We start from the raw sequence: 26,436 nt of genomic DNA, 5'->3' as shown, positions 1-26,436 counted from the left end.
TCAGCTTGCCTTTTCTGGGATACAGAAACATCTGCTTGGAAAATTACAGGATGCAGGGAAAGGGAATAAGAATTAGCTAGCAATCGCTATAAAAAAATCCGTAAAAAAAAAATAGATCCTATTACTGTTGATCTACCTGCAATCACGGAAAAAATCATTGGGAAACTAAATTAAATGTATCTCTACTTTTAACCTAAAACAATATTTCCTACTTCTCCTTCCCCATTTCCCTCCTTTAATGTTAATTTTCGGAAATCGTATTTGGGTGTATCTAAGTAAGAAAAGGTTGGAGAAGGGGATTTTTTTTTTTTCACGTCAGTACTTATTGTTTGGAAAAGTAAAACTGTGCCTGTGAATAGACTGTTTCAACAGATTTTGTCCGCAATTGTAACTGTCGATTTTTCAATAAATTGATGGAAGCTTTACCTCGTGTCCGTCTTTGTTTTCGCGATTAGAACCAATTTTCATCTTATATGTCGCTGCGTTGCCTGCTGGCAATTCGTGAAAGATTTTATAACCAAAAACAATAAGAGGAGTGTCTGATTTGATTTATTTTATTGTCTTTGTATATGCGTGATCAGGCGATGTATTTCGATTCAGAAAATGACACATGTTGTAAAGTTTGCTTTTACAACCACGCTAATTGATACTTTTTTTTTCAAAGGTTGAGGAGGTCATAAACAATTCAGATACGAAATGTATCTGCAACCACTTGACGTCGTTTGGAGGAGGCTATCTGGGGCCTCCAAATGATGTTAGTTTTGTCAAAGAGAAGACCGAAAAGATAGAGCTAAGGTCAGTTGAATGAACTATTCCGACACTTGAACAACTTGCTGAGATGTTGCTTTATGCAGCGAATTCTATATGCATGTATTCTCTACAGGATTTGTTGAAAAACTACCTAAAATGTTTCTTTAAACACGATGTAGTAAAATATGATATAACTCGCCAAAATAAGTTTGAAGCGTGCCATTTTTTGAGCAATTGCTCTTAATAAAAAGGGATTTTTCCTCATCGTGATAACATGGTGATAGATGGCCTAGCACTAAGAACAATCGCTACACCCCAAAGCCCGAGCGTTAGTCCTTAAGCCAGTTGTTAATATCTTTGTATAACACCTAAATCAACTTTAAACATCTATTTTCAGCTGCAAGATTCAGAGCCTCCAGTGTTCTATCAAGCATCAGAGTTAGCTAATTGTCGTTACGAGCTGACCATTAAGACTGGTGTCTGGTTAGGATCCGGTACAACCGCTAACGTATCCTTCGTACTCTTTGGAGTCGAAGGCAGGAGCGACATCCTTACCATCCGACAAGACTTCGATGCAGGGTTCCACCCGAAGTTTGCCAGAGGAACCGAACACAAATTCCCGGCCATTTTAGACAAAATTTTAGGTGATATTTACAATCTTCACGTCAGCCACGATAACTCTGGTAATGATCCTTCTTGGTTTTTGTAATACATTAAAATCGTTCCTGCTGGAACCGATAATAGTTGGAAATTCTCATTTGAAACATGGCTAAGCCTGGAGGATGAATCTTTATCAAATGAATGTTCGCAGAGTCCTTCCAACGCTCAGGGAAGCATAACAGCTGGAGCCTTACGCGAAATGTTTTCCGATGGGCATCTGTGGATGTCTATCTTAACGAAAACCCCTGGGAGTTGCTTTTCTAGGTTCCAGAGAATCTCTTCATGCCTCTGTTTGCTCTACTACACAATGGATGCCAGTGCTGTGTTTTATTACTTGGGTAACGAACCCTCCCAAAAAATCAGCCTGGGACCACTCCGATTCTCAGCGCGACAAGCTCTTACAAGCCTTCGGAGTATCCTTCTCACCTTGCCAACTCACATAATCATTACGCTGTTTAGGAAGGCCTCAGCAAATCCTCATAATCGATTTTGGCGATGCGTGCTTTTCTTGACGTGGGGTCTACTTTGCCTAGTGACTGCCACGGGTTTGACTGTGTCATACAGTCTCATGTGGGGAAGCGAAAAAAGTCAAGAGTGGATGTCGTCAGTCTCTGTTTCCATTTTTCAAGATAGCTTTGTATTGCAACCTCTTAAATGCTTTTTCCTCGCTGTGCTGGCCACGATGTTGTCAAACTGCAGAGTCAGAAAGGTATTTTGCAGTAAACAGTCCCCTGTGGAATCTGCAGATGACAATCGAGGCTCAACATCCACAAAGCCAAATGAATTGTCAGCATCGAGGGAAAAAAGTGTGGCAATGGCCAGGCGTCGGTTAATGATTAGACAGACTCTCTTTTACATTTTCTTTTTTTGTAGTTGTTGGTGTCCTTACGTACGGAAACAGGGATTTTTCAAGATATCTGTTCGTCAAAACTTTGGAGGACCACACGGAAAGTTTTGCGGAGGTAAGAAAATAAACGGATAGAAAAAGAAAGATCATAGTTTTTAGTTGGGATGACCCAGCTCAGACTTTACTATTTTCCTTATCTTTATAGAAAAATACTATGCATACACAGAGCTTTTCAGTACAAGGTGGTCATAAGCTTGAGTCCAGTTCAATCACTTTTAAAGGCAATTAAAATTTCCTTCTGAGATATATGATTTTTGTTTATTTTATACAATTCATGCATCAACTAGGAACTCTCACAGCCATCACTTACAAGCAAGCTGTCTGTTACAGTTGGATAAAATGCTGCACTGCTTTTGCTTGTTTTTGACTTTAAAATTGGGACTTAACTAAGGATGGTCTCTAACGATTTTCTTGGCAGGAATAAGAGATACCTTGATCAGTTTAGAAGAAAATAATAAGCATAGTAATAATTATACTTTGATACAGTTTTGAAGTGTGCTCCCTTCCTATGAGATGAAAACTAACAAAGATCCCCAGTATCATTGCATGTAGGTTAAGTAATTATTACTCAGGGCAAAATGATTTCTATTATTTTGAGTTGGAAAACTCCCGTGTACTATTTTTCTCTACTTATTTTTGTAGGTGAAAGATGAAACTTCATTCTGGAACTGGATAAATGAGTCGCTGATCACATATCTTTACTCGATAAATCAAGAAAACAGTGAGCTGGCATCTACAGTGATCGGAATGGTCAGAATGCGCCAGCTGAGAGTGAAAAAAGGTACACCTAATACGCTTTTCTCATTATTATTGCATGAATACAGTTTAACTCCTAACACTCATTTTCTACTTAGTTCAATGCCTTTCGGACGAAGTCACACAATGGTGGCAACAGCCTTGCTCAGAGTCCTACTCTCGCAAAAATGAATACAGAGAGCCTCTTCGTCCTAAGAAAGGAACCTCGCCACTCCGGTTCAATCAGAGTCCAATTCCATGGCTGTATAAAACAGCAAGCGAACTCGACTCTTCTTCAAAATGGTGCCGCCATGCTTAGTATGGTGGCGGTGGGTATTTGGCTGAGCTGGGCTACGAAGAAGAAACTGCCCGTGCGATAACAAATCTTTTGCAATCAGGACCTTGAGTCAATCGTCAAACAAGTGCCATCGTGTTGGAGTTTTTGCTTTTAAATCCAGGGACAAACATTTTGGCTGTCTCGTCTTTTTTTGTAGAATTTCTCCAAACTGGTCAGGCAACGGTTAAAAGAAGCATTGATACCATCTCGCTGTACACCACAGAATCCTTCCTACATATTTTTCAAGGCATATGCTTTGTGTTTTTTATAGCCATGGTTATTTTCAAAATCGGCGAAACAATAGCATATTTAGTTAGAGGGCGGTGCCGATACGTTTGCTCTTTTAGGTGTTTGCTTGATTTTGGCCATTTAGCGACATCCATTTTACTACTTGTATCGAGTTTTATGAAGTCTTACCTCACAAAGATGAGTGTGCTTAGGCTGGATGAAAACACATTTGCTCATGTAAACTTTGAAACGCCCCTCTTATGGGCAGAAGTTGAAAACAGTCTTCTCGCCTTTCTCACTTTCTTAACAACCTTTAAGCGACTACAACTTACCTATTTTAATTTCTACACGCGGTTGTTCTCTAATGCTTTAAGGATCTGGATGCACGACCTTCTCTCGTTCTGTATGGTCTTATCGATCATATTTCTTGCTTTTCTGCACACGGGAATTTTAGTTTTCGGTCCGTCCATCGGCAGGTACGCGAGCTTTTGGCGGGCCTTTGCTTTCCAGCTGGAGATAACTCTTGGCAAAGTGAAGGCTCGACCTACAAAGGAACTGGCTGAAGCGCATCCCAATTTTTGGACACCTTTTTGCGGTTTCACTTCTTTTTAGCATTACCATAGTTTTAATGAACTTTTTTGTCTCCACATTAAATGATTCCCTCGCCGAAGCTAAGACTGTGGAAATAGATAAGGAAACTGAACAGGCGGTAACTGCTGGGCAGCCTGTGAACACAATTGTTGACAAGACTAACGGAGTTAACGTTTCATCAGAGAATAAGGAAAACGAGAGGAAAGGAGAGAAAATGCGTGAAGGAGAGACAACCGAAAGAGGGAATCGCGCGATATTCTTTGATAAAATCAGCAAGTGCCTCACGACACGGCTTTCTTCGATGAAATCAGTGAGCAGCTCAAGACCATTGATACCCTTCAGCTGCCCATCCTGCGTTTAAAGGTAGATAAGGTTTCCAGACGTATCGACGATGCCATTTCTAATGACGTGGATATTAGAGAGCCATCGACAGTTAATCAAAAGGGGAAAAGGAGAATCCAGTTTGGAAACAGCGTTACAATACCGTTTACAGAGCATCGTTATCCCTTTCCACAACAGGAGAAAGTATAAGAAAAAAAATTTGAGATAGTGCGATATCGTTCGTTCTTTATTCAGATAAAAGCATAATGCTAGGATCTTGATTTGATTAAGAAAAACCACTGTTCTTGCGATGGATTGTGTCACTTTTGTGTTCATGTCACTTGGTGCGTGAACTTTGTCAAGTGCGTTAACATAGTTGAGATGAAGCTCTGCATACATGTTACGTGGCACGAATCTGATATCGGTTGTAAAGAGTGTAATTGCATGGCTTTGATATTTCATTGACTGGTAACTACTTCAGATCTAGAGGGACAATCAGGCAGTAAATACGCGGGAAATTACTGAATACAACACTTGGATAATACAATCAAAGTAGGAAAAAATTAAGGTATGGGGATTTTCATCTTCAGTTTTTTTAATTTATCCTGAGGCAGACTCTTCTTTGATACTGAGGAACATCATCTAGCCGGGAAGAAAAGATCGCCTAATCTGAGTGAGCTAAAATCGAAGAAAGCAATCCCATGGCTCATTTCTGTATTACATTTCTTTGATGTCTTAATCTTTATGTCGAGTGATGGTTGCGTTACCATGTCATTACATCACAGTAAGATCATAACTCACTTGTTACTCGGTCAGAGAAAATTTGGGTAAGTTTCAAAACTGACCATTCTATGATGGATCAATTACAAACTATAGCTGAAGTGAAAAAAACAAACAAACAAACAAAAACACTAAGAATAAGCATCTACGGAGAAATGTAAAATTAATGGATTACTTTCCAATAAGCGTGGCTTCGTATGGGTGTAACTTCCGTAGCGGAGTGGAAGTTGCTGACTGGGGCATAATTTTGTCAAGTTAATCTCAGTAACTCAAAATATGTGTGATAGGCTGATCCACAAAATTGAAGCTGTAAATTTGTTTCTGTGTTATCTTGCATCAGCGAAGAGAAGAATTTTGATTTTCAATCAGCTTTTGGCATTTTTTTGTTATTGTTTGATGGAGATGGAGTGCAACTTTGCCTTGTCACCACCAATCACCAAATTAAAGAAAGGCGGGCTGAGAAGTCTTGATTAGTGATATATTTAAGGCCAATCTGCCGTTTGTATATTAGTTATCTAATGTTTAAGCCTAATAAATTGTTATAAATCAGTTTGGTAAGATTTTTTTGAACCTGGTCAGAAGGAAATCAAGGAAGTCGAGTGCGATTTGCTGCATATCTTCAGTCGTTGCTTGAAGTTTAGGAGAAAGTGCCGCTACAGGTCTAGACATGTTCTGAGTAAAAAAATTCCTTGACTGATCATTTGACAGTAAGAAACTATTGGGCAACAATATACTGCTGGTAAATCAGGGTTACAGAGAGATAAATAAATTACGCACAGTGAAGAGTGCACCATTTTTTAAGGTTTTATTCTAGATTTTAATTACATAATAATTGCTATTTTTTTCTCTACTCAGATTTGTGATAAGTAAAAGTAGAAAAGGACGATTTTTCGTCTTGTCACGAGCAAGTTTCATTGAAAACATTCAGAGTCCTCATGTAAAATAGAAGCTAGACTTTCTGTTGCCACAAACGGTGACTAACCTTGAAAATCAAAATTTTGAATCAAACTCTTGCACGGAGGCGTCGATCAAACCAGCCCTATATATTGTACACAGCGTTTAATGCAACATTAAGTTCAAAATCGAGAAAAAGCTGAAAGACAAACAGGAGCGTTAACTTGGTGACCGCGCATGCTCGAAAACTTAGATATCCCGTCGGCCGAGCGTCGAGAAGCTGTAACACCTTCGGTTTCCGCGCTTTGATGCTGTACCTTTAAGCCATAGAGAGTTACGGTGAGTAAGGCCATTACACGGCTCTTTGTGACACGCATCTTGAATACTGCAAGGCAGTAGGGCTTGTACCTTTGGCAGAAACTGTTGGCCATTTTGAAAATGTATCGACACTTCTCCACTGATGATAGTAACTCACACTTCCCTTACCTGCCCTATCCGGGCCCGAGTCTAATAGGGCTAAACGCAGTAACGAATGAAGTAGAATAGTTTGTTTTACAATGTAGTCAACTTTTGACGTGGATCTCGACGATTCAGCTGCATCCTAACAGTCGTCTTCACTTAGGCGTGTGCAGTTGACTTCATTGCCTGAAGAGGACTATTTGAAAGGTCGACTTTTTTCTTGTAGATTAAATATTTATATTAAATATTTACTTTACTTTAATATTTATATTAAATCAAAATATCGAGTACTATCATTGCAAGATAATAAATGAACAAATATATCAAATGAAAATGACTGAACGTATCGATGAAGTAACAAACCAAATTTTATTTCAACTTTGCTGAAAGTAAACTATAGTTGAGCTCTTTTACCATAAGAAATAAAACGAAAAACGACTGGGAGTTTCTAACATTCCATTCCAGAGTTGAACAATTTTTAAGACAAGATTCTGAAATCCATATGGTTAGTAAAACGACTAAATGAAGAATGATCAACTAATACTTTGATTAAAGGTTTCAATAAGCACAATAAGGAGATCAGAACAAAACTAGATTGTTGTGAATCTCAGTCGCCATGCTGAATGGTAATGAATAAATTTGCCCTTGGTTATTTAACTGAGAATGATTTTATTGGAAATTACTTTCCAAGTGTATTGATCAAATAGGAAACTGTTCAGTGAAGGGAAGAAAATTTTGTTTTGACAGAAAGATATATAAAAGAGCAAAGTTGTGTTAGACGAAGAACTGATTAAGGAGAAAAATCAGTTGAGGATAGAGAATTAGTACAAAGGGTTGTCTAGAGCCGGTTAGTTAGAGAGGCAATTAATTAGGGGATATGAGCAATGCCTTTCAGTAATTAGTAATAGGTATGTTATTAAGTTAATCTCAGTTAGTCACTCCACTGTAATGGTTATTTTTAAGTCAAATTGATTGTGCAACCACTGCGGTAGGAGAGAAAATTAATATATTATATATATGGGGATTGAGGACGAGAGAATTAACTTGGATCGTTATGTTACACTCAAAGATATCGGTGGGTGTTTTTATTACAAATTAGTAAGTCGAGTGGTTAAATAGTTAGTTGATCAGTACGTTAGTTTTTTTGTTAGTTAGTTGGTTTGGTAATCATTTTTTTAGCTAATCAGTTAGTTATTTTGTTAGTCAGTTCGGTAATTAATTGGTTACGTAGTAAATTAGTCAGTTATCCTATTAATTAGTTGGTTAGTTGGCTAGATAGTAAGGCAGTAAATTTGAAAGTTAGTTAATGCCAAGCTTAGTTGGTGATTTCATTAATTGGTACAATATTAGTAAGAGAGTAGTTGATAAAGGAACTGAGGACACGTACAGAACAAAACATATCTGTTGGACATCGTATAAGTTATTAGTATGTTACAGAAAGATAAACTGCTGATCGTGGGGAGCCAGTGTGTTGGTTAGTTTGAGAGTTAGTAAACCTTTTAGCTATATTGAGAATAGTAGAGAGGAGTTCAGAGAAAGATGTTGGCATGTTTCATTATTAGTTGTCACTATATTAGTATGTATTAGTATATATTAGTATATATTAGTATGTTACCCTTGCAATTAGTTAATTGGTTAGTTAGTATGTTAGTCAATTAGTATGTGAGTTGGTAAGTAATCGGTTAATTAGAAAGTTAGTTTATTAGTCCAATTAAAACAGTGGTTAGTTAATGCTTGTCATCATTACATTGTATTTTGGGGATCTATTACTTAATGAATGAATTTGTTTTCATTATTGCGTTTGGGACATGTGAATTAGTACTTAGTCGAAGAGAGTGCTGTGAATTAGTTGCATCCAGAGAATATTCTCTTGGTTGCGTGCAAGGGTTGTACATAATGGAAGGAGAGACGGAATTGGGGTTTTTTAAACATTAGCTGATTTGACACAACATTCTACCGTGCAAACTACAAATAGTTAATGCTAACTTTTACATATGCGTGTGAATAATGCTGGGATTTTTGTTAAGAATCAATAATTAATGTCAGAGAAATGATCTAAGCGCCCGTTACAAATGTTACAAATTTCTTGTGCAAAAACCAGAATTCTAATCAGGATCATAACGTCCTAAGCAGTGGGTCATTACTGAAAGTGGGTGCTTAAGAAGTTATCCTGCGTAAGTAGACAGCTTTCTAATGAAGTGTTCGTTCCATTACTGCTGAGAATGTGGCGATTACTGAGTCATATCCACGGACTTCCCGGATGTCTGTTACGTCTGTACGTCATGATGTGATCGCTCAATCCTAAAGCTGTCTCAGTTAGCAGACATTTCAGGGTATCTTACGAGGATCTTGATTTTAGTCATCGCGTGGAATTGCTGGAATGATGAAGTGTAGTAAAGGTGGATCGTTGACAAATCATGTCTCCAAAATTTGCGGTCTTCTCTGATTCAGTGTTCTTCGAACATCTGAAGGCTTATTCCTAATTAGGCAAAGAAAGGCTTCGGTGTAATTACTCCCTTGATGTTGCGCTAAGCTGAAATGTGAGGTATAAATAACACGTGGAAATACATGCCACTTGATTTATGAAGAAACAGCACCTCATGCCGGCGTCAGCTAAAAGTCACAGCGTGAGGTCTGATTCAAGTTCAGAATTATAGCAGTTTTTTAATTACGTGCCAAAACTTCTGAAGCGAAAGTAATCACAACAGCCAATGAGAGTAAAAGTTAACATCATTATCAGCCAATGAGAACTTAAAGTAAAAAGAAGCGAAGTTCTACAAGCGTAGGAAAATGTAAATGGTCAAGTCTTGATTGGTTCAGTTATTTTTGCATCTCTAGATCAATCACTAAGGGACGCAAAGCAAACAGAGAGCGATTCCGGCTCACTTCCGACTCTCAATCTTAAGTTGCTGTTAAATGTTTCATATTTTGAGAGATTCTTATTACCTTAAAGTCATCGAAACTCTTTGATGTAATATCAGAGCTTTTCCATTTGAAAAGCAATTTCGATCTGGTTTTCTGAGTGAAAACAAGATAATGACGAATGGCGTGGAGGTACATTTTGATCATGAAGACGACTTCAACAAAGAAGGTATCTCTTGAACGAGAATTCGCAGAGGAAACGCCTGGGGAAACAATTGTGTCTAGGCCAATTGATTTTCTACTCGATATCTTTGAGTCCAGTATTCTTTATCTTTCCTTGAATACGCACGATGATAATCCTTAAGCATTTCATCCCGGCTTTAAAGAATAGCTTACAGTTCGACAACTAAGAAGCCTTATAGACAACGCAATTTGTTTGATAAATTCTGAACAGTTCTAATTACAGTCCATCAAGCTGTGCGCAAGGATTTATGGGCAGTAATCAAAACTTTTGGTTGTCAGTTGATAATAGCCCTCAAGGTTATTTTGAAAGCAAAACTTCAAACTTTTTGTTCACGAAAAAAAATTGCTAATTTGACATGGACAGTAATTTCCTCTTTGAAAAGGATCTCTGTTTCAGAAACTGTAGTTCTTTCACGGCTCAAGACACTACAATGTGCTCAGAGCGTATTTCAATGAATGATGATTGATAATGCAACTTTCTCACCACACACGCCGAGTAGGGCACTTCTCGCAACGGGACCTTTTCAATGAGAATCATGCTATTAATCTAAGAAAATATACTTGGACACTCAGAAAGCTTGGGAAATATTTCACAGAGTATAGAGGTTCAGGGACATCAGAGAGAACACAGCACTTTTACCACCATTTCGTTCGACAGATAGCCTTGTGTAAGAGCAGGTTTAATTCATTATAAAGACAAACAACAGCAGACAAATCACACAGGGATTTCATGTTGTGAATAGTTTCCCTTGCACTTACAAAAGTTCGCGTGTGGTGTGTGTATAACTTAAGCAGATCGCTTTGGAACCCAGTCATCCGTTATTTGAAAACAACTCGCCAAAATTTTCAAAATATCACTAAAAGGCTCCAAATCATACACTATTGAATAGAAATATGTCAGGCAACCTTGAGATCGTCCTTTGTACAAGTTGAGCCGAATTTCTTTCACTTTTTATGATTTCGTGAGAGCATAAAAATTTTGCAGCCCGTGAAATGACAATGGTCTATTCTTCTCTAAACAGTGTGTTTGAGTGAAACTCATTGTCAAGTTGAATTGTAAATTATTTTCGGTTAATATCAAAGAATGTCATACAAAATTAAAAACTCCGACTGACAATCTCTTAGTAGGCTCCCGTTATTCATTCGAAAAATTCCAGTTGTTGTGATCTCAACTTTGCCATCAAAATTGCATATATTTTTCCTTCGTTTCTAGCTAACACTCGCCGCTTACCTTTATATATATTTCATCGATAATTTTGTCCTCTCATCGTCAAAGACAAAAGCTAATTTTTTGTATTTCAAAACTTGATTTTCTATAGGTCGATTTGTCCAACTTTTGGTCGTTCGATTACTCCTCATAGATGTGTTTTAAACTTTTTAAAATTTCTCCAGTTTTTGGCGTCAGATTTCGGTAAATCTAGCGCTTTGATGAAAAAGGAAGAGATACGAAATCGCTCTATAAATCTTATCAGTTGAACCAGATTTCATCTGCATAAATATTTTAGCTGTTTCTCTCATAATAAAGATAAGTTTCTTGCTGAGATTTAATTTTTGCAAACCTCATCGACATATTCAATCACGGTGTCTGTAGCTACCGTCCTTAATTTTTCTTTAAAATAAAAAGAAAAGTTACTTTCATGTTAGTTTCATTGGAATTTTCAAATTTACCATTCTGTGTGGCATAAGCTTCTTCTCAAACAAAGCTGTGCGTGCGAAGTTTGAATATGTAACAACACTGAATATAAATGAAAAGTGTGAACTTAACTATAAGCTTTCTTACCAGAGTTTGAAGTCAGAAGATTGTCATCTTCCTCTTGAGTGAAGTTATTATAATTAGTAAGTGCTAGTTGGCGCATTTGCCCGTATGGGCCAATACGTGAGATTACCAGTGTAAGAAAGCTTGCAACGAACGCGAATGTAGCATGTGTGGAAAGGACTGACTACACCTGTTGTATTCCGTATAAACAGGAGGAGGTGGTGTCCTGTTATTTCATTGGCTAACACCTGTCACGCCCTTCGATGCCTGCGATTGTTTCAAGTCAGCGGTAATCACATTTGATGGATTGTATGGCTATTTATTACAAACAGCAATAAAATATTGATAATTCTTCCAAAACATACTTGATCGAAAACTTTGCGCTGTCGTAGTGCGTATCTTTTCAGCCGCAAATTTTTGTCAGGAAGAGTCATTTTTGTAAACAGAAGGAACCATTTGATTAATTCGAGCGTTTAGATTAACGAGCTCAACTGAGAAGTTTTGTATTTTAGGAATATCAGAAGAAAAGATCTTATGATAGGAACATTTGATAAGGATACAATACGCCATAACATACAAGCAAATAAAGAATAAAATCGGGCTTTGGTACTAAACATCAGCAAATTACGACGAAATCGTCGTTGTATGCAGTTCAAATAAGTTTGTTTAACAAGAAATAATACTTTGACTCTTCATCTACGTTGTAAGTATGAGTGGAAGCAAAAATGGGAAAACACAGGCAGCACACATTGAGGATTAGGGCACGAAAATGAGGTAATTAGTTCGGAAAGTAAATTTGCTTTACCACTTTGTAAACAGCAACAAGCATCTGTTACAGGATCGGAATTGGTGAACACCTGCCGTTTTTGCATAAAATTAAAGAAATCTTTGTGAAAAGCAAGAATGCAAAATTGGTCGTGCTGGTTATTCAATGGTTTTCATTCAAATGTGTGTTCCGTTAGTATTTATAAATAAAACACAATGAACATAATGCCCTGTGTAAATAGTAACTTGTGAATGATTCTGTAGAGAGACATTCTGATTATTTACTAGCAGTAGAGTTGCAATTTCTGCAAGTCTAAGTTAGCGTGATGGGTTCTTTTGTGGTTAATTTGAAATTATTCCTATGCCATTGTGTTTACTCGAAGACATTCAAATGGAAGTGATGGCCATAAGACTTTTTCTGAAGCTCGTTCAAAACAATCTAATAATTTTTGAAGATAAAGCAATTTTTAGTCGAGTGTCAAAAATATCTCGGGGTTGCAAAAGTTTTGACGTGGTTAAAAGCTCGCATAAATTTTTTCGAAAAACATTCGCGATCTCGAGGGAAATTTTCTATTAATTTTACCTTCGATAACTCTGACCCCATTTGTTGCGTGAGAAGTCGATCCAAAGAGCTCTAGCTGTCGTCCAAAACATTGAATTTATTTTGAAGCAGCTGTGAATTTACCTGTCTTCGTTTATTTAGAGTTACAGAAACATGTCAAGTATGTCACGTGACCCTTACAGTACATTATAGCCCAGATGAGCTACAGTTGTTGGTTTATATCGTAAAATAGGTTTTGGTTAGTCATCGTGAGACAAACGATTCCATTTCTCTTTCAAAAGTAGTTGGTTTCTTCATAAAATCATTTTCTTTTTTCATAACTGTTGCCTTCTCCACTGGACCTCTGTATTCTGATTGAATTATGACGACAATTTATTCTGTATGAATGAAAATACACTGATCGCCTTTTCCCCTTACTTCCGATAATTTTCCCTCGACTCTCTTTGAATCAAACTCCCGATCAAGTCTTTATTATATTTGGACCTAATAGGAGGTACAAAAGCCGTCGTGTATCTTTCTCCCGTGTGAAGTCTGGAGCGAGCCTCGACATCATACACGCGTTCGATTAAAATGCCTCATTGTCATGCCAGAGATGGCCGCTGCGTGAAGGGAACGTTCTGAGTAATTGCGACAAACTTCTACGAGCAGAATGCCGGCGATCGGTGTTATTTACCCTCCGCCGGAGGTGAGAAGTATCTTTCCTTATGTATGCAACGTTTTTGTGGTCATACAATAAGGCGTTGTCTATGTCGTATTTCACTCATAAGACGTCACGTTGTAGGAACACTATTTGTCTCGTTGCTTTTATTTTGACTTTGCTTCGTTTACCTAGGAAATATCAAAGTAAATGAAAGTTACGTTACTTTCGAAAAGTCCTGTTATGATCGTGTAAATGCTGCTTAAGTGAATTAACTTCCCCCGAACGAAGCGAAGCTCTTTCATAACTAGTCTGTTTTAGGGGTATTTTATTCATAGTAGATAAATCATATACATGTAAACCTTAACTTGATGCTCAGATATTGTTGACAAGACTGCGAGCTTTGTTGCTAGAAACGGTGAGTAGCAATTCATAGTATGTCAATAGATCGACATTAGACGTAAGAATTTAAATTACTGTAATTGCATGTTTAGATCATACACGTCTGAATGATTGTAAAGATGCTGTGAATACGAGTGAGGTCTTGGTTGACACGCTAGTATTTGATTAGATGACCATAAATTATTTTCATAGGTGCAAGTTCGGAAAAAAAAATTACCTTAATAAAGAAACTTTTGATTTAGTGTCATGAGACCAAGGAAATCTCACTGGCCAGTAAGGAGAGAATCTCAAGGAGCCAATGAGAACTCAAATGAAAAACCCATATTCTGCACTGCTTTAAGAAAATGTGGTGATCAGGTGGCATTCAGCTTTAGGTTTGGATTGTTTCAGTGGGAAGGGTGGTGTAAGTTTATGTGAACAGTTAAAGAACAAAGAAAAAACTTTGCAATTCCAGATTACTTTTAACACTCAATGGGATTTTGCTCTAAAAACACAACAGCAGTTGCCTCAGTGTATAATGGAAATGCATCCCAAGAAACTGATATTTTAGCATATAGCACTGTCTGTTCAGTGTCAGTGTTCAAGTAAAAGCATGATTATAAAATACAACTGGTAACCTAGATGTACATGCTCACTGGGGATTGTAGACAGTAGAATTATTCAGTGAGTAGACAAAAATCTCTTTTTAACAAATAGCTTATGTTTTGCCATGTATCTGTTCAATAATAGACCAAGGATGACTTTGAAATGTGATTGGAACAGCAAAAACTTTTTTCTTAGCCTAGTGGTTCTTGATGTTGTCTGTGATCTATTGCTGCACAGATACATAGAAAAATGGAATCCATTTGTTTAATATAATAAAGAAAAATACTTTGTCATTGGTCATCTATGCATCAGTCCTGTGATAAATCATAGATAAGAAGCAATAAAAATCAATGCATCCTTCTGCTTATTACAGCTGTGTATATGTTTAGTTAAATTTTTTATGTGCTGAGTTTTTTGTTTTTAGAAAGGGAGAACATCCCCCTGTTACTTTTCACTGTTCTTAAGTCACTTCATTTGTGATTACACTGCTTTGAGAAAAGGGAATTGTGTGAGTAGTTTTTGAATCTGCTAGATTGTCATTGTTATTTGTTTGTTGCAGGACCGGAATTTGAATCACGAATCAGACAGAATGAAATAAACAATCCTAAATTTAATTTCCTGAATCCTGGAGATCCCTACCATGCGTACTTCCAACAAAAAGTTACAGAGATTAAAGAGCAGGATGACAAAGGTGAGTAAAAAGAACATGATACAGATCAACTTGAATAATTTGAAAAGAAAAAGAGAATCACAAGAATCACCAGTATGTGATTAGTGATTTATGGACTTATCTTTGGTAGAGGGTTTGGACAGTGCTGTAAAGAGAGCTATAGCTTTCCACTGATGTGACTCAGGTCTGATGAGGGTTTGAATTTTAGACTCAAAGGGTCTCAAAGTGACTAAGTGTCTTTGTTGCCAAGGGTTTTTTTGTTTTTTGTTCCACGAGACCCGGCTCTCTCAACACTAAATTTTTACCTGGAATCACTGGGGGCAATTTTTTCCTTAAAAATTCCACAATTGTGAGACTTGATTGGCACAAGACATATGATGATATCAAAAATAAGTTAATCAAGTACAATACAATACAATACAAACTTTATTGACACTCCCTAAGAGGGCTTTTCAGTGACAATTAATAATTACAACATTTTTATTATTGTAATTATTCATTGTCACTGAAAAGCCCTCTTAGGGAGTGTCAATAAAGTTTGTATTGTATTGTATTGTATTGTACTTGATTAATTATCACATATTATCATATGTCTTGTGCCAATCTGTAGTTCAAACTAGATCAGAAGTACCTACCTGCAATCAAACTGGACATGGAATTTCATTTCAGAACTTTATTTTACATACATGTACATGCAGTTTTTGAAGCTATTAATAGTATAATCCACAAACTATATGATACCTAAAGAAATTCAATATATGATGTTTTCATCAGAACCAGAGGCCATCCCAGCTGCTCCTGCTCCACAGAAGGTAGAAACACATATTGACCCTTATTGACTCTTTCACTTCTAGGATCTGAGAGAAAATTCTCTAAATGGAGGCCAAACAATATAGATCTTTCAGAATTAATCTTGAGAATTGGTTGTTACAGCCTGATGTGATACCTGTTTGTAAGTTGACAGTACAGAATTAAAACTCAACACTCAATTCTCCAAAGTTTAGTCAACTAAATCTTTTCCAGCCTCCATGATGACCAAAAGTGTCACAGCTTGGAGTGCTTCAGATAGGCAGTGACATTGCTTTGCAAAACTCAAAATGGTGATGTTCATCGTCAATTTTTAAGCATTGTCAAGGATAAATGAATGGGTAGCTTCACACTTTGATCATTTGAACACTATTTCTCTTTGATTTTAGCCAAAGCCTCTGATGCAGATCCCAGTGACAATTTCAGAGCCACCTGTACCTAAAGAACCTCCCCCAGAATTTGAATTCATGGCTGATCCACCATCTATATCTGCATTAGATCTGTGAGTAAACTTAAAATTTGCATTTCACTAAATGCATGCCTTTCTCTTTAGAGTTGTGTACATTCACAATCAGTAACCTTAGGTGTATTTTACTATAAATTGTTGTTATTGTACTTGATTTTAATACAATCTGTTTACTGATAATCCACTGAAAACTGACTGGCATGTTACTGCTGTTCAGTTGGTACTGATACAATGTACATGTGCTTGTAGCCCTAGCTTTCTGAAATATTCTCCCCAAGATACTGTCACTCTACGGTAAATTGTTGAATTCTTATGACAAGACTTGCCATGCATTATGTCTTTAATTCACCTCAATGAAATATTTTTGAAGGAATCAATTCAGTTGGTAGCTATAAACTGAGAGTTTTAATTAATCCTCTCTGGTCCACTGGTGACCAAGGAGGAAATTTCCATTACCTAGTACACTTCCAATCAGGAAATTTGATAGGAGGAAAGAAATATATCAACTGGAGAATACTTTTTGATTTAACACCAAATCTTATAAGCAAAAGTAAGGAAAAACACTGTAAGATGGTGTAGAGAATTGATGTAAAGGTACATGTAGGTCTTGGGAGTGAAAAGGTTAGTAACTCACTCAATAACTTTTCTGATTAATGCAAATCATTGTTTTATATTCCTTTGAAACACACAGGAATATTGTTAAACTGACTGCACAGTTTGTGGCAAGGAATGGACGTCAGTTCTTAACTAATCTCATGAACAGAGAGCAGGTACTTTTGCCATGAGACACTTCACAAACATGAGACAATTCAGTTACCGTAAAAACCCACAGATAAGTCGCACCTTTTTTCCAAAAATCGTTGCTAGAAATTGGGGGTGAGTTTATCTGCGGGAGCATTTGAAAAAGGTGTTGTGAATGTTTTCCATTTTCATGTGCGATCTAATGCCTGGTTACTAAGCTTCGAATGTTCTGCTCGTGTTCTTGTTGTTATGCAAAAATCTATGAAAAACTGTGTTGAATGAAAAAATTCTTGTCAACAAATACCAGAAAAAGGTCAATCATATGGCAAAGTTGGTAGAAATGATGTTCATTATGAGTAAGACTTTGAAGTATTTTCCATTGCAATGTTAATAGTGGGTTTATGTTCAATGAACAGTGGATTAAGAAGACTTCTCAAGACTCAACTTTGGATTTTTTTTTATTTCTTTCAAAAAACTTTTTTTCCAAAATTTGAGCTGCTAAATTCAGGGTGCAGCTTATCTGTGGGTTTTTACAGTATTCATGCACTATTAAAAACATTATATATCTCGGTTAGTATGTGCATTATGATTGGTCAATTTAGCATGCCATATTCCAGTGTATGGCCCACTGAATTCAAAAGTTTGTTTGAATTGAAATCTTCCCTCTCTATTTGAACCCAGAGATATGATAAAAATCTTACTAACCTTGTCTGTACTGTTAGTTACCTTGTTTTTTTTTCCATTCAGATTTATGGCCTGGGCTAGCTTTATGACCTTAAGTGTCCAAGTTGTTAACTATTGCTGCTATGTAGTAGCCAAAACTTTCTACTTGTTGTGGAATCAAAATGATATCATTTTGGGTCCCTTGGTAATGATGATAACACTCATAGAAACTTGATTTAGACTGAAAAGACTGATCATAGGGAAGACGCTGGTGTAAACTTGTGATCAGTATATATAAATAATAATGACAGACTTACTCCTCTTACCAGAATAATAATGATATATCTTAGATTTTTGAAAGAGCCATGGTGACATGCTGTTACAATCTTTATTTATTTTGCAGAGAAACTATCAGTTTGACTTCTTACGGCCACAGCACAGTTTGTTCAACTATTTCACCAAGCTTGTGGAACAGTATACAAAGGTGAGATTTGCCTCAAGATGAATTTACTTGTTCAGGGCCTTGTAGAAAATGGCATCATTCCTTCTTCATTGTATTTTCATATGAACATGATCATGTACTGCAATAGGAGTGATAACTGTATTGAGTAAATCTTACATTTTGCCAGGTTTTGATTCCGCCAAGTGATATCAAAGAGAAGTTGCAAAAGGATGCTTATAAACCCAAAGAGGTATCAGAACTGTTTACTATGTTTTGACAAGGTTAAAATCATTTCTTAAACAATGACTCTCATACTTAAGCAAATCTTTATTAAGCAATAAACCACCTTTCTACTGGTTTACAAAATTACCAAAGCTATAGAAAGAGCGGAACCTTTTTTTCGAGGGTATATCATGATATGCACGTGGAAACTGGAAAGGCAACCAATTTCCTCTGCATTGTATTGTAAGATAGTAAAAAAAAAAGTTCCCCTGGATATTGTGAGACTTTTTTTCTCATGCACCATTCACATAGATCCACCAAGATATTCAAAATATTAGTAAACTATCTTGGTTTTAATTAAAGAAAACTTTTAGTATGTCTGGTGACAAGCTTCTGTGTATTCTAATTGTTAGTCAGAGAAGCTGAGATACTTTGCATCTTTTTAGATTCTGGATCGTGTCATGTACCGTGTTGAGTGGATTAAACAGCAAGAAAGAGAAAAAAAGAAATTAGAGGATGAAAAAGAAAAAGAAAGAGGTTGGTCTCTGTTTGATTAACAACAATATATGGCTTCTCTGAAGGGAAATATACATGTGCGTGTAACCTCAATAGCAAGAATGATTACAATTTTAATATTTCGTATTGAAAATTGCAAGTCAGTGCAGCTCATATGATGAGACATTCTGATATGTATATACACATAATGATGTTTTATGTGCAGACAGACAAAACGCTTTACTTTTCTTTTAGCAGTTTGTTTCTATTTCAGATTTAACTCTGGTTTTAAAGTTCTTTTTGAAAAGAATTTTACTTTCTTGTTGCATGTTTATGCCAAATAGTTTGTTATGAGTATGGTAGCTATCAAGGTCTCTCCTGTTAGTGCAATCTTTTCTTACTCCTGGTGAGTTGCAGGAGTTTCATGTGTCTATTAAAATTTCTCCATTGGCTCAAAGTTGATTTGCAGTGATCAGTTGAATAGGAAACTATTATATTCTCACAATAATCCTTTCCCTTCTTGCAATATAGTTGCATTTGCATCAGTGGACTGGCATGACTTTGTTGTGGTGGAAACAGTGGAATTTAAAGACAACGAAACAGGTTGGTTTCTCACATTACATTTCTACAAGAGTAAAACCCTCTAACTATGATATCCCTACATTATCCAGCATTCAGGTTGTGAGGATATTTAAACTTATCAGATAGATTCTATTATCTTGATCTAGCAAAAATTCTTGTAACTAATTTACAGGTGATGTGTATTGGCTAGAAGGGCGAATTAACAATCAAATCTCGGGAATTAAAGAGTTCATTGTGTGATGTGGAAAACACACGGAATGAGTGATCTGCTTGACAAAATGCTGTTTTTAGGTTGTCAGTAAGAGAGACAGCCACCATTATTGGTAATCCTAGTTTCACAGCTGTCTAATGGGAAAGCCGCTGAAAACCTGCGTGGAAAAGAACTATGAAACAAACAAAATTTTACACTTGCAGATAAAACTTACTCTTTTGAAGCATCTATTTTAATTTATTAAGATCCTTATATTGTGTTGTTTTAGCCAACTTGCCTCCACCAGTAAGCAGAGAACAGCTTGGAGCCAGGATATTAGCGCAGGAGCGATACGAACAAGTACAGGTGCGTACAGTACATGTAGCTTGTGATCAATTTAAACTTGATAGTTGCATGTAGATGCCTGTTCCATGGTCCTTTTTAAGACCAAAACTGAAATGTTCATGATTATTTTTTGTAGGATGATGGTCCTACGCCAGATGATATGGAAGTCAACATGGATGTGGAGATGGAAGTTGACGAACCAGAGCCGACATTGTTACAAGTTCCTCCACCTCCCCCTCCTATGAAGGATTCAACTGGGGTAAGACAAGCCTATTTTACTACATTCGTGTACCTATCGATCTACCCACATTGCACCTACACCTTCGTCAGCATGTGTAAAGATTAAAATTTGACTCTGAAACAAGACTCTGAAAAGGAGAATGGGAGAAGAGCTCTACAATATGTGGTTGTCCGCGAACGCCTTATAAGTGTGCTTCTCTTTGTGTGTATGGATCTTTTGTAAAGACTGTGACGACCATGTTATTTTCATCTTTCAGAAAAACACAGACATGAATGAGGTGCCTCTTCCACCGATCCCCTCTGAACCTGGCCCCAAACCGCCCCTACCTCCCACAGCCCCAGGATCGAACATCCAAATCCGGAGAAATTATGATCCAAAGGCTCCTAAAGCGGCTGCACCCCTGGCTCAGACGGACAAGTTCCTGATCTCACCAATCACAGGCGAGCGGGTTCCTGCAGAGAACATGGCCGAGCACATGAAGATAAGTCTGTTGGATCCGCGCTGGAGGGAGCAGAGAGATAGAGTGATGCAGGAGAAGAAGGAGCAGGAACAAGTGTTTGCTGAAGGTAAAAGTAGTGCTACTGGTCACTCTATCTGCCGTGTAAACTCACTATAGGGTTAGAACAATAAACGAAGGCACAGAGAAGGGGCTCCTGGTCATGGCCTGTGGACTGTGTCAATTTTACAAAAGCTATTTTTAGAAAGTAATTTTTAATTAGTGTTAACAACTGAGTTGAAAACGTAAATTAGCCACTGTAAAGGGTAAAAAAGCTGACGTTTCGAGCGTTAGCCCTTCGTCAGAGCGATTTAGAAAGACTATTAAGTGGATGCCTGTTTTCTGAGACGTCTACTTGAAGGAAAACTGAGGCTATCTTAGGTTAGTTTTTATGCTTAAAATCAATGCAGTGACGGAGCGGAACATACGGAGCGGACGTCCGCGAAAGTGGAATTCGGTGAAAGTCCAAAGCTCAAAACACCTTAGATGGAATCAATATTCGTTTGGTTACGATCTTTGACGTCTGGAAGTGTATAAAGCTTGTTCCGTCCAGGTTGCCGGCTTAGTTGTTTTTCTGTCTCCTATTTCAACTTCTTCTTCTCCTTCTTTCTTTACTGACCGAGACGAAGCCTAGGCAAAAATTATCCAATTTCCAACCGTCTTGAGCTTTCGCTGGGTCAGGAACACATTCATTCATTTGTCTGTCAGGTATGTCAATTGGAAGCAGTCTGAAGCAGCTGGCCGAGCGCCGTACAGATATCTTTGGAGCTGGTGACGAAGAGACTGTCATCGGTAAGAAGATCGGAGAAGAAGATATCCGAAAACCAGAGAAGGTCACATGGGATGGTCACACTGCTTCCATGGCGGCCACTTCACGCTTGGCTCAACAAGGCGTGACAATTGAACAACAGATCGAGGCCATACACAAATCGAAGGGACTCACGTGAGTATTAACTTAACACTGAGCTCCATTTTGTGCAAGATACTCGTCAGCGGACATAAGTTGTTTCGAGCTTTGAAAAAAGATAGTATGAAAGGAAAAATAAACAAACATTTATTTAATTTACCTTGGTGGAAGCTATATTTCAACTAGCCCTCAAATTTTTTCAGCTCTTGGAACAAAAGGTTAAGTTTCAACGTACCTTTGAAAATGCATGTAGTAGAAGTTGAGCGCCAAGGCAAGGCGTAAATGTTTGTTGTTTAAATCCATCAAATATTTTTGCCTAAACGCTTCACGCGAACTAATATTCCCCCGCGAAAACTGGGGAATATCCGAGGATATACGCCAAGTGATATATTACCAATTTACAAACCTTACGTGTGCTGCTATCGCTCTCGGAAAACTGTTCTCATCTCGTAAATTATAATGTCCGCGGACAAATACCCAGGCACATTTTCGCGCCAAATGGAAGCTATTGTTTATTTAGCCGGTTAAGAGGACTGTTTGAAAAAAACCTGTAAGAAACATTTTCAAGTTTGGGTCACAGGTTTAACTGTACGGTCCGACCCCTAGCAAGGGCATTTGTGTTCAGCTATGGTCACATCAATCCTTCCTGATGTTGTATTTTTCGAAGCGACTATGACAATACATGCAAATACTTATTCTGTGACTATTCTGTTCTTATGTTGTTCTTCAGGCCCTCAGAAGAACGAGAAAGAATTGGACCCAAAGTTCCAGAGCAAGATAAACTTCCCGAGGCGCAGTTACCACCGACCACAACTATCCCGCCCCCTCCCTCCTTGAGTACCATGACCCCATCACGAGCGCCACCACCACCCCCTATGTCCGCGATGATGAATCTGCCACCACCTCCCCCCATGCTCCCCCCTGGTGCACCCCCACAGTTCATGGGTAAGCATCATTGTTTACTGAAGTAAATGTCTTAAGAGCAAAGCATTTAAATAATACCAAGTGGTCTGTCCACGGGCGATTTTCCAGAAACGCTATATTTAAGAATGACAATCTATGTTGTTCTGGTTTGTTGTTTATGACGTGTGAAAATGCTTTGTATCTACTACTCATATCTCTGTGCTTTTTCATTATTTCAGCCATTGAGCTTTCGTTGATCGTTTAGGTGACAGAAAGCCATTGTTCGATTTTATTGTGTATTTATGGAAAACACCAGTCAGAAATTTATGACTTTATCTGTGATACCCTGTGATAGTTTGGACCACCTACTATCGAGCAAGGCGGGTCAACATGACTCTTTTGATTTTACGGGATGCTTGTGCAAGAGCGCCAATGAAAGCCCGGTTGCTTTTCCTTTCCTTTCCTTTCCCATTCCTTTGTGAGACTGCTACTGATTTAAAGGGACCAACTCTAGGTTTCTGCCGTGAACGTTGTACATTTTTTTCCAGACTATATTTCCCTTGGATGCATACCGACCGTCTAAGTATTTATTATTTTTATTTCTGTATCCGTAGGTATACCACCTCCGCCACCCCCGGGAGGTCTCCCGCGCATGCCGCCTCCACCGTTTGTTAACCCCAATCCTCCTGTTGCACCTCCCCCGCCAAGTAAGCGAGATATGGACGGAGATGACGCGGCTGGTAAGAAGTCCAGGACTGAGCCGGCTGAAGCAAATCTTGTTCCCGAGGATCAGTTCCTCTCCTCCAACCCTAACCCGGTCACCTTTGGTGTCCAAATCCCTAACATGCCAGACAAGTCCGAGTGGAAATTGGATGGCAGCACAGTTCGTCTTACTTTGCCGCTGACGGATCAGGTGAGTTAAGTATGGGTCTGGTACCGAGAGAAGTGTATTTTCGCGCGAGAAAGCTCTAGGGAAACCACAATAATGTTCCGATACCTGAGCGCTTATTGAAAGGATTGCTCTGGAAAGCAAATTCAATAAAATCATACAACGGCAGCCCTGCCGTCTTAGTACCGGCAACGGTGTTGTTGTTCTGGGCAATTTGCATGTCGTAAAACAAAAACTATGTTTATTATCACGGCCAGTTAGAACAAACAAAAATATCTCAGGGAGCCAGTGAGAATTCAAAATGAACACAAATGCTCTGATTGTGTTTTTCTTCGTTCAGTGATTGGCTAGGAAAACTCGTGCCACTCTTCTTAACCAATCAGATGCACAAACTAGCCATGTCTTGGTGACGGGCAGTTTGCTTATATTTACTGTGAGTTTCCATTGGCTCCTTATCACAGTACTCCTTTTATTGTCTGAGGCTGTAATGATTACTTTGTTGCTGGGCTTACGACACTCAAGGGCCATGGCGAATTATAGCAAAATTAGTCCAATCTCTTATCACTTTGTACACTCAATTTAAGGTTGCGAAAGCTTGCAAACGGTTATCTTTCATAGAACAGTTAGAGGCTTAGACATAAGTGGCTGAAGCTGTTGTGTTTTGAGGAAACCTTGTTTTCTGAATGCTTTAACTCTTACCCGTAATTATCACATTACTTTCTCTTGACGATTTCTTAATACTGTTCTGTTTCTGCTCATTTCTCGCTAGATTTCTGTCATCAAGGCTAAACTGCACGAGATAACTGGTATGCCAGCTGGAAAACAGAAACTACAGCTTGGGGTAAGAGTTATTTAATCTCTCTCTTTAGCTGGATAGGACAGTTGTTAGTTGAATGACCTGCCTTTACAGGAGTTTTCCTGACAGCGTAGATGGAAAAATATGTCAAGTTTCTATTAAGTAAGTTGCCACGTCTAATACCAGTGCTTTGACGAGGAGACCTTTCAAGGATAAAAAAATGGTAACAAGGAAATTTGCTAGAGTAGATGACTTCATGAGGAAGCTTACCAAGGACGTGGTGGAAGGTTTTAGAAAAATTCTGCTCTAGCAGGTTTTCCTTGAGTGTTTTTGAGTAGATTACCTCGCTGATTTGCGTGGTGCAACCGTCATAGTGTTTGAGTAGATTCAAGCCAGCGTAAAAGAAATTCCATCTCGTTTTTCGTCCAAACTTTTGGCCTCTAACAAAAATGTTAATGGATAAGTTATCTGACAGATGTAACTTGAAAGTCACGAACTCGTGTGCGACCTCCCAAATATTTTATGTTGGCGACAGATTAACCGGTTTATCTGCTATAATTTATCCGGTGATAAAGCTTATTAACTGCGTGGACAATCCGCTTACGACTAGACATGCACTAATTAGCGTGCGGACAAGTGCAAACATTGACTCAAGGCAAACGAGCAAATACGTACGTGACAGTTCACGACCGAGGCTGAAAGGTAGTTGGTGTAAGATGGCGATTTCACTTCCCTTAAGTTATTTTTCTCGTTCAATTTCTCATGCAACTTCTTATTCTGAGATTCGTGTCAGAAACAAGTCGCCAAAGAGTTAAGTTGTTTATTTTGGCTCAGAATCCGGCAGGAAAGGTCCATTGTTTTCATTCGTCTTCTTTTCTTTCTTTTTTAGAGGTCAAGTGCTTATGGAGGCTTTATTTATTTTTTTGTCTTTTTCTTTGTACATTCGTTTCTGTGAAGCACGAGGGAAATCTAAACACGATTTTTATACGTTGCATATTTCTGAGAGGTCCTATCTGCTTTATAATTTAGCCGTTTTGTCGGGAAAAGTGTGGTAATTAATTAGTTTATCATTTAAGCGATTTTCCTAGTATTAAAATTTCCGCGTGAAATAGAAGAGCAAAAATTAAAGCTGATAAGATGGTTTAAGGGAGCGAGGTTTTGGCCAACCTTTCAATACTTTCCTTAGGTGAGAATTCATCTCATATTTTCTTTAAATCATTTCATCTGCCTTTTTGTCTCGTTCAGGGAATTTTCATCAAAGATTCCAACTCGTTGGCATATTACAATGTCACTCCAGCCAGTGTAGTGCAGCTACAACTCAAGGAACGCGGTGGACGAAAGAAATAAAAGACTTTGCAGTCCCAGAAGCCGAAAAGTTGCCAATTTCGTTCGTTTGTTTTTGTTTTACTGTAAATGCTTTCTCAAGACAAGTCTCCCCCTTTCCGTATATCGACCCCTCTCATGAGCGCCCTATGTAGAACTACAGTTATCTCATAAGCTTCCTTCTAATCTACTCTTCTCTGTATGAAACCATCCTCCCCTCTTTCTGTTCCCTAGAGAGAAACTCTTTTTAGTATAGTTATATTGTTTCTCATTTAGGTCAAGTAGCCTTTCAGTTAAAGAATATTGTGTTGTTTAAAAAGCCTGTATCAGTTTATGTAGGTTTTCGAGGAAAGAAATATGTTCCTTTTGGTAAATAAATAAAATTTCTCGGACTGTGACACGTGTTGAATTGTTTCAGCAGGGGCTTTGCATGACCTTTACGGCAAGCCACAACAGTTTAACTTGTCATCTTCTCTTTCCTGTCGTTTTGAGCTCATTCTTCTTTACCCTGTATCTGGCGTCAAAACTTAAATCTTGCCACTTTCAGCTTCAATTCGTTCCTTGTTAGAAGCGACTCCCACGTTATACACTTAAGAGAGAGGGAAGAATCCGAAAACACATTCCGAAACACAAGTGAATGTAATTTTACGCATCCGTAGGTGATCACTTATGCTTTTTTAAATCACAAAAGTTTACTTTAATAGCAAAACGCACACTTATGCGTAATTTTCTTTATCCGAGAGAGCCAAATTGCACTCTTTGGCTAAGATATTTTCCTTACTGG

At 37.9% G+C, this 26,436-nt stretch overlaps 1 protein-coding gene and 1 long non-coding RNA gene across 2 annotated transcripts; one reads left to right on the top strand and one right to left on the bottom strand.

Moving 5' to 3' along the window:
• Window positions 1-7,012: 7,012 nt before the first annotated feature.
• On the bottom strand, window positions 7,013-11,703 carry LOC131773306 (uncharacterized). Its single transcript, XR_009339338.2, has 2 exons — window positions 11,548-11,703; window positions 7,013-9,141 (listed from the first exon to the last, which is right to left on the bottom strand). It is a non-coding gene; the product is annotated as an uncharacterized lncRNA (long non-coding RNA).
• Window positions 11,704-13,414: 1,711 nt separating this feature from the next.
• LOC131773311 (splicing factor 3A subunit 1-like) lies at window positions 13,415-26,050 on the top strand. Its single transcript, XM_059089306.2, has 18 exons — window positions 13,415-13,542; window positions 13,867-13,905; window positions 15,034-15,165; window positions 15,919-15,956; window positions 16,341-16,453; window positions 17,109-17,187; window positions 18,225-18,305; window positions 18,451-18,513; window positions 18,932-19,022; window positions 19,512-19,583; window positions 20,042-20,118; window positions 20,234-20,356; window positions 20,595-20,904; window positions 21,543-21,777; window positions 22,472-22,686; window positions 23,259-23,557; window positions 24,303-24,374; window positions 25,575-26,050. The coding sequence occupies exons 1-18, from the start codon at window positions 13,500-13,502 to the stop codon at window positions 25,674-25,676; spliced, it is 2,184 nt and encodes a 727-aa protein (XP_058945289.1). The 5' UTR covers window positions 13,415-13,499; the 3' UTR covers window positions 25,677-26,050.
• Window positions 26,051-26,436: the final 386 nt, after the last annotated feature.

Source organism: Pocillopora verrucosa, chromosome 3 (assembly GCF_036669915.1).
Source record: "Pocillopora verrucosa isolate sample1 chromosome 3, ASM3666991v2, whole genome shotgun sequence".
NCBI classification, from domain to species: Eukaryota; Metazoa; Cnidaria; class Anthozoa; order Scleractinia; family Pocilloporidae; genus Pocillopora; species Pocillopora verrucosa.
This window is presented reverse-complemented; position numbering and strand designations above follow the sequence as displayed.

Bases quoted from the DNA above. Each gene is read 5' to 3' on its own strand.
- LOC131773311 (XM_059089306.2), top strand. From the start codon at position 13,500: ATGCCGGCGATCGGTGTTATTTACCCTCCGCCGGAGGTGAGAA. The intron at 15,166-15,918 runs GTGAGTAAAAAG...TGTTTTCATCAG, and splicing joins TAAAGAGCAGGATGACAAAG to AACCAGAGGCCATCCCAGCT. The intron at 20,119-20,233 runs GTGCGTACAGTA...TATTTTTTGTAG, and splicing joins AGCGATACGAACAAGTACAG to GATGATGGTCCTACGCCAGA.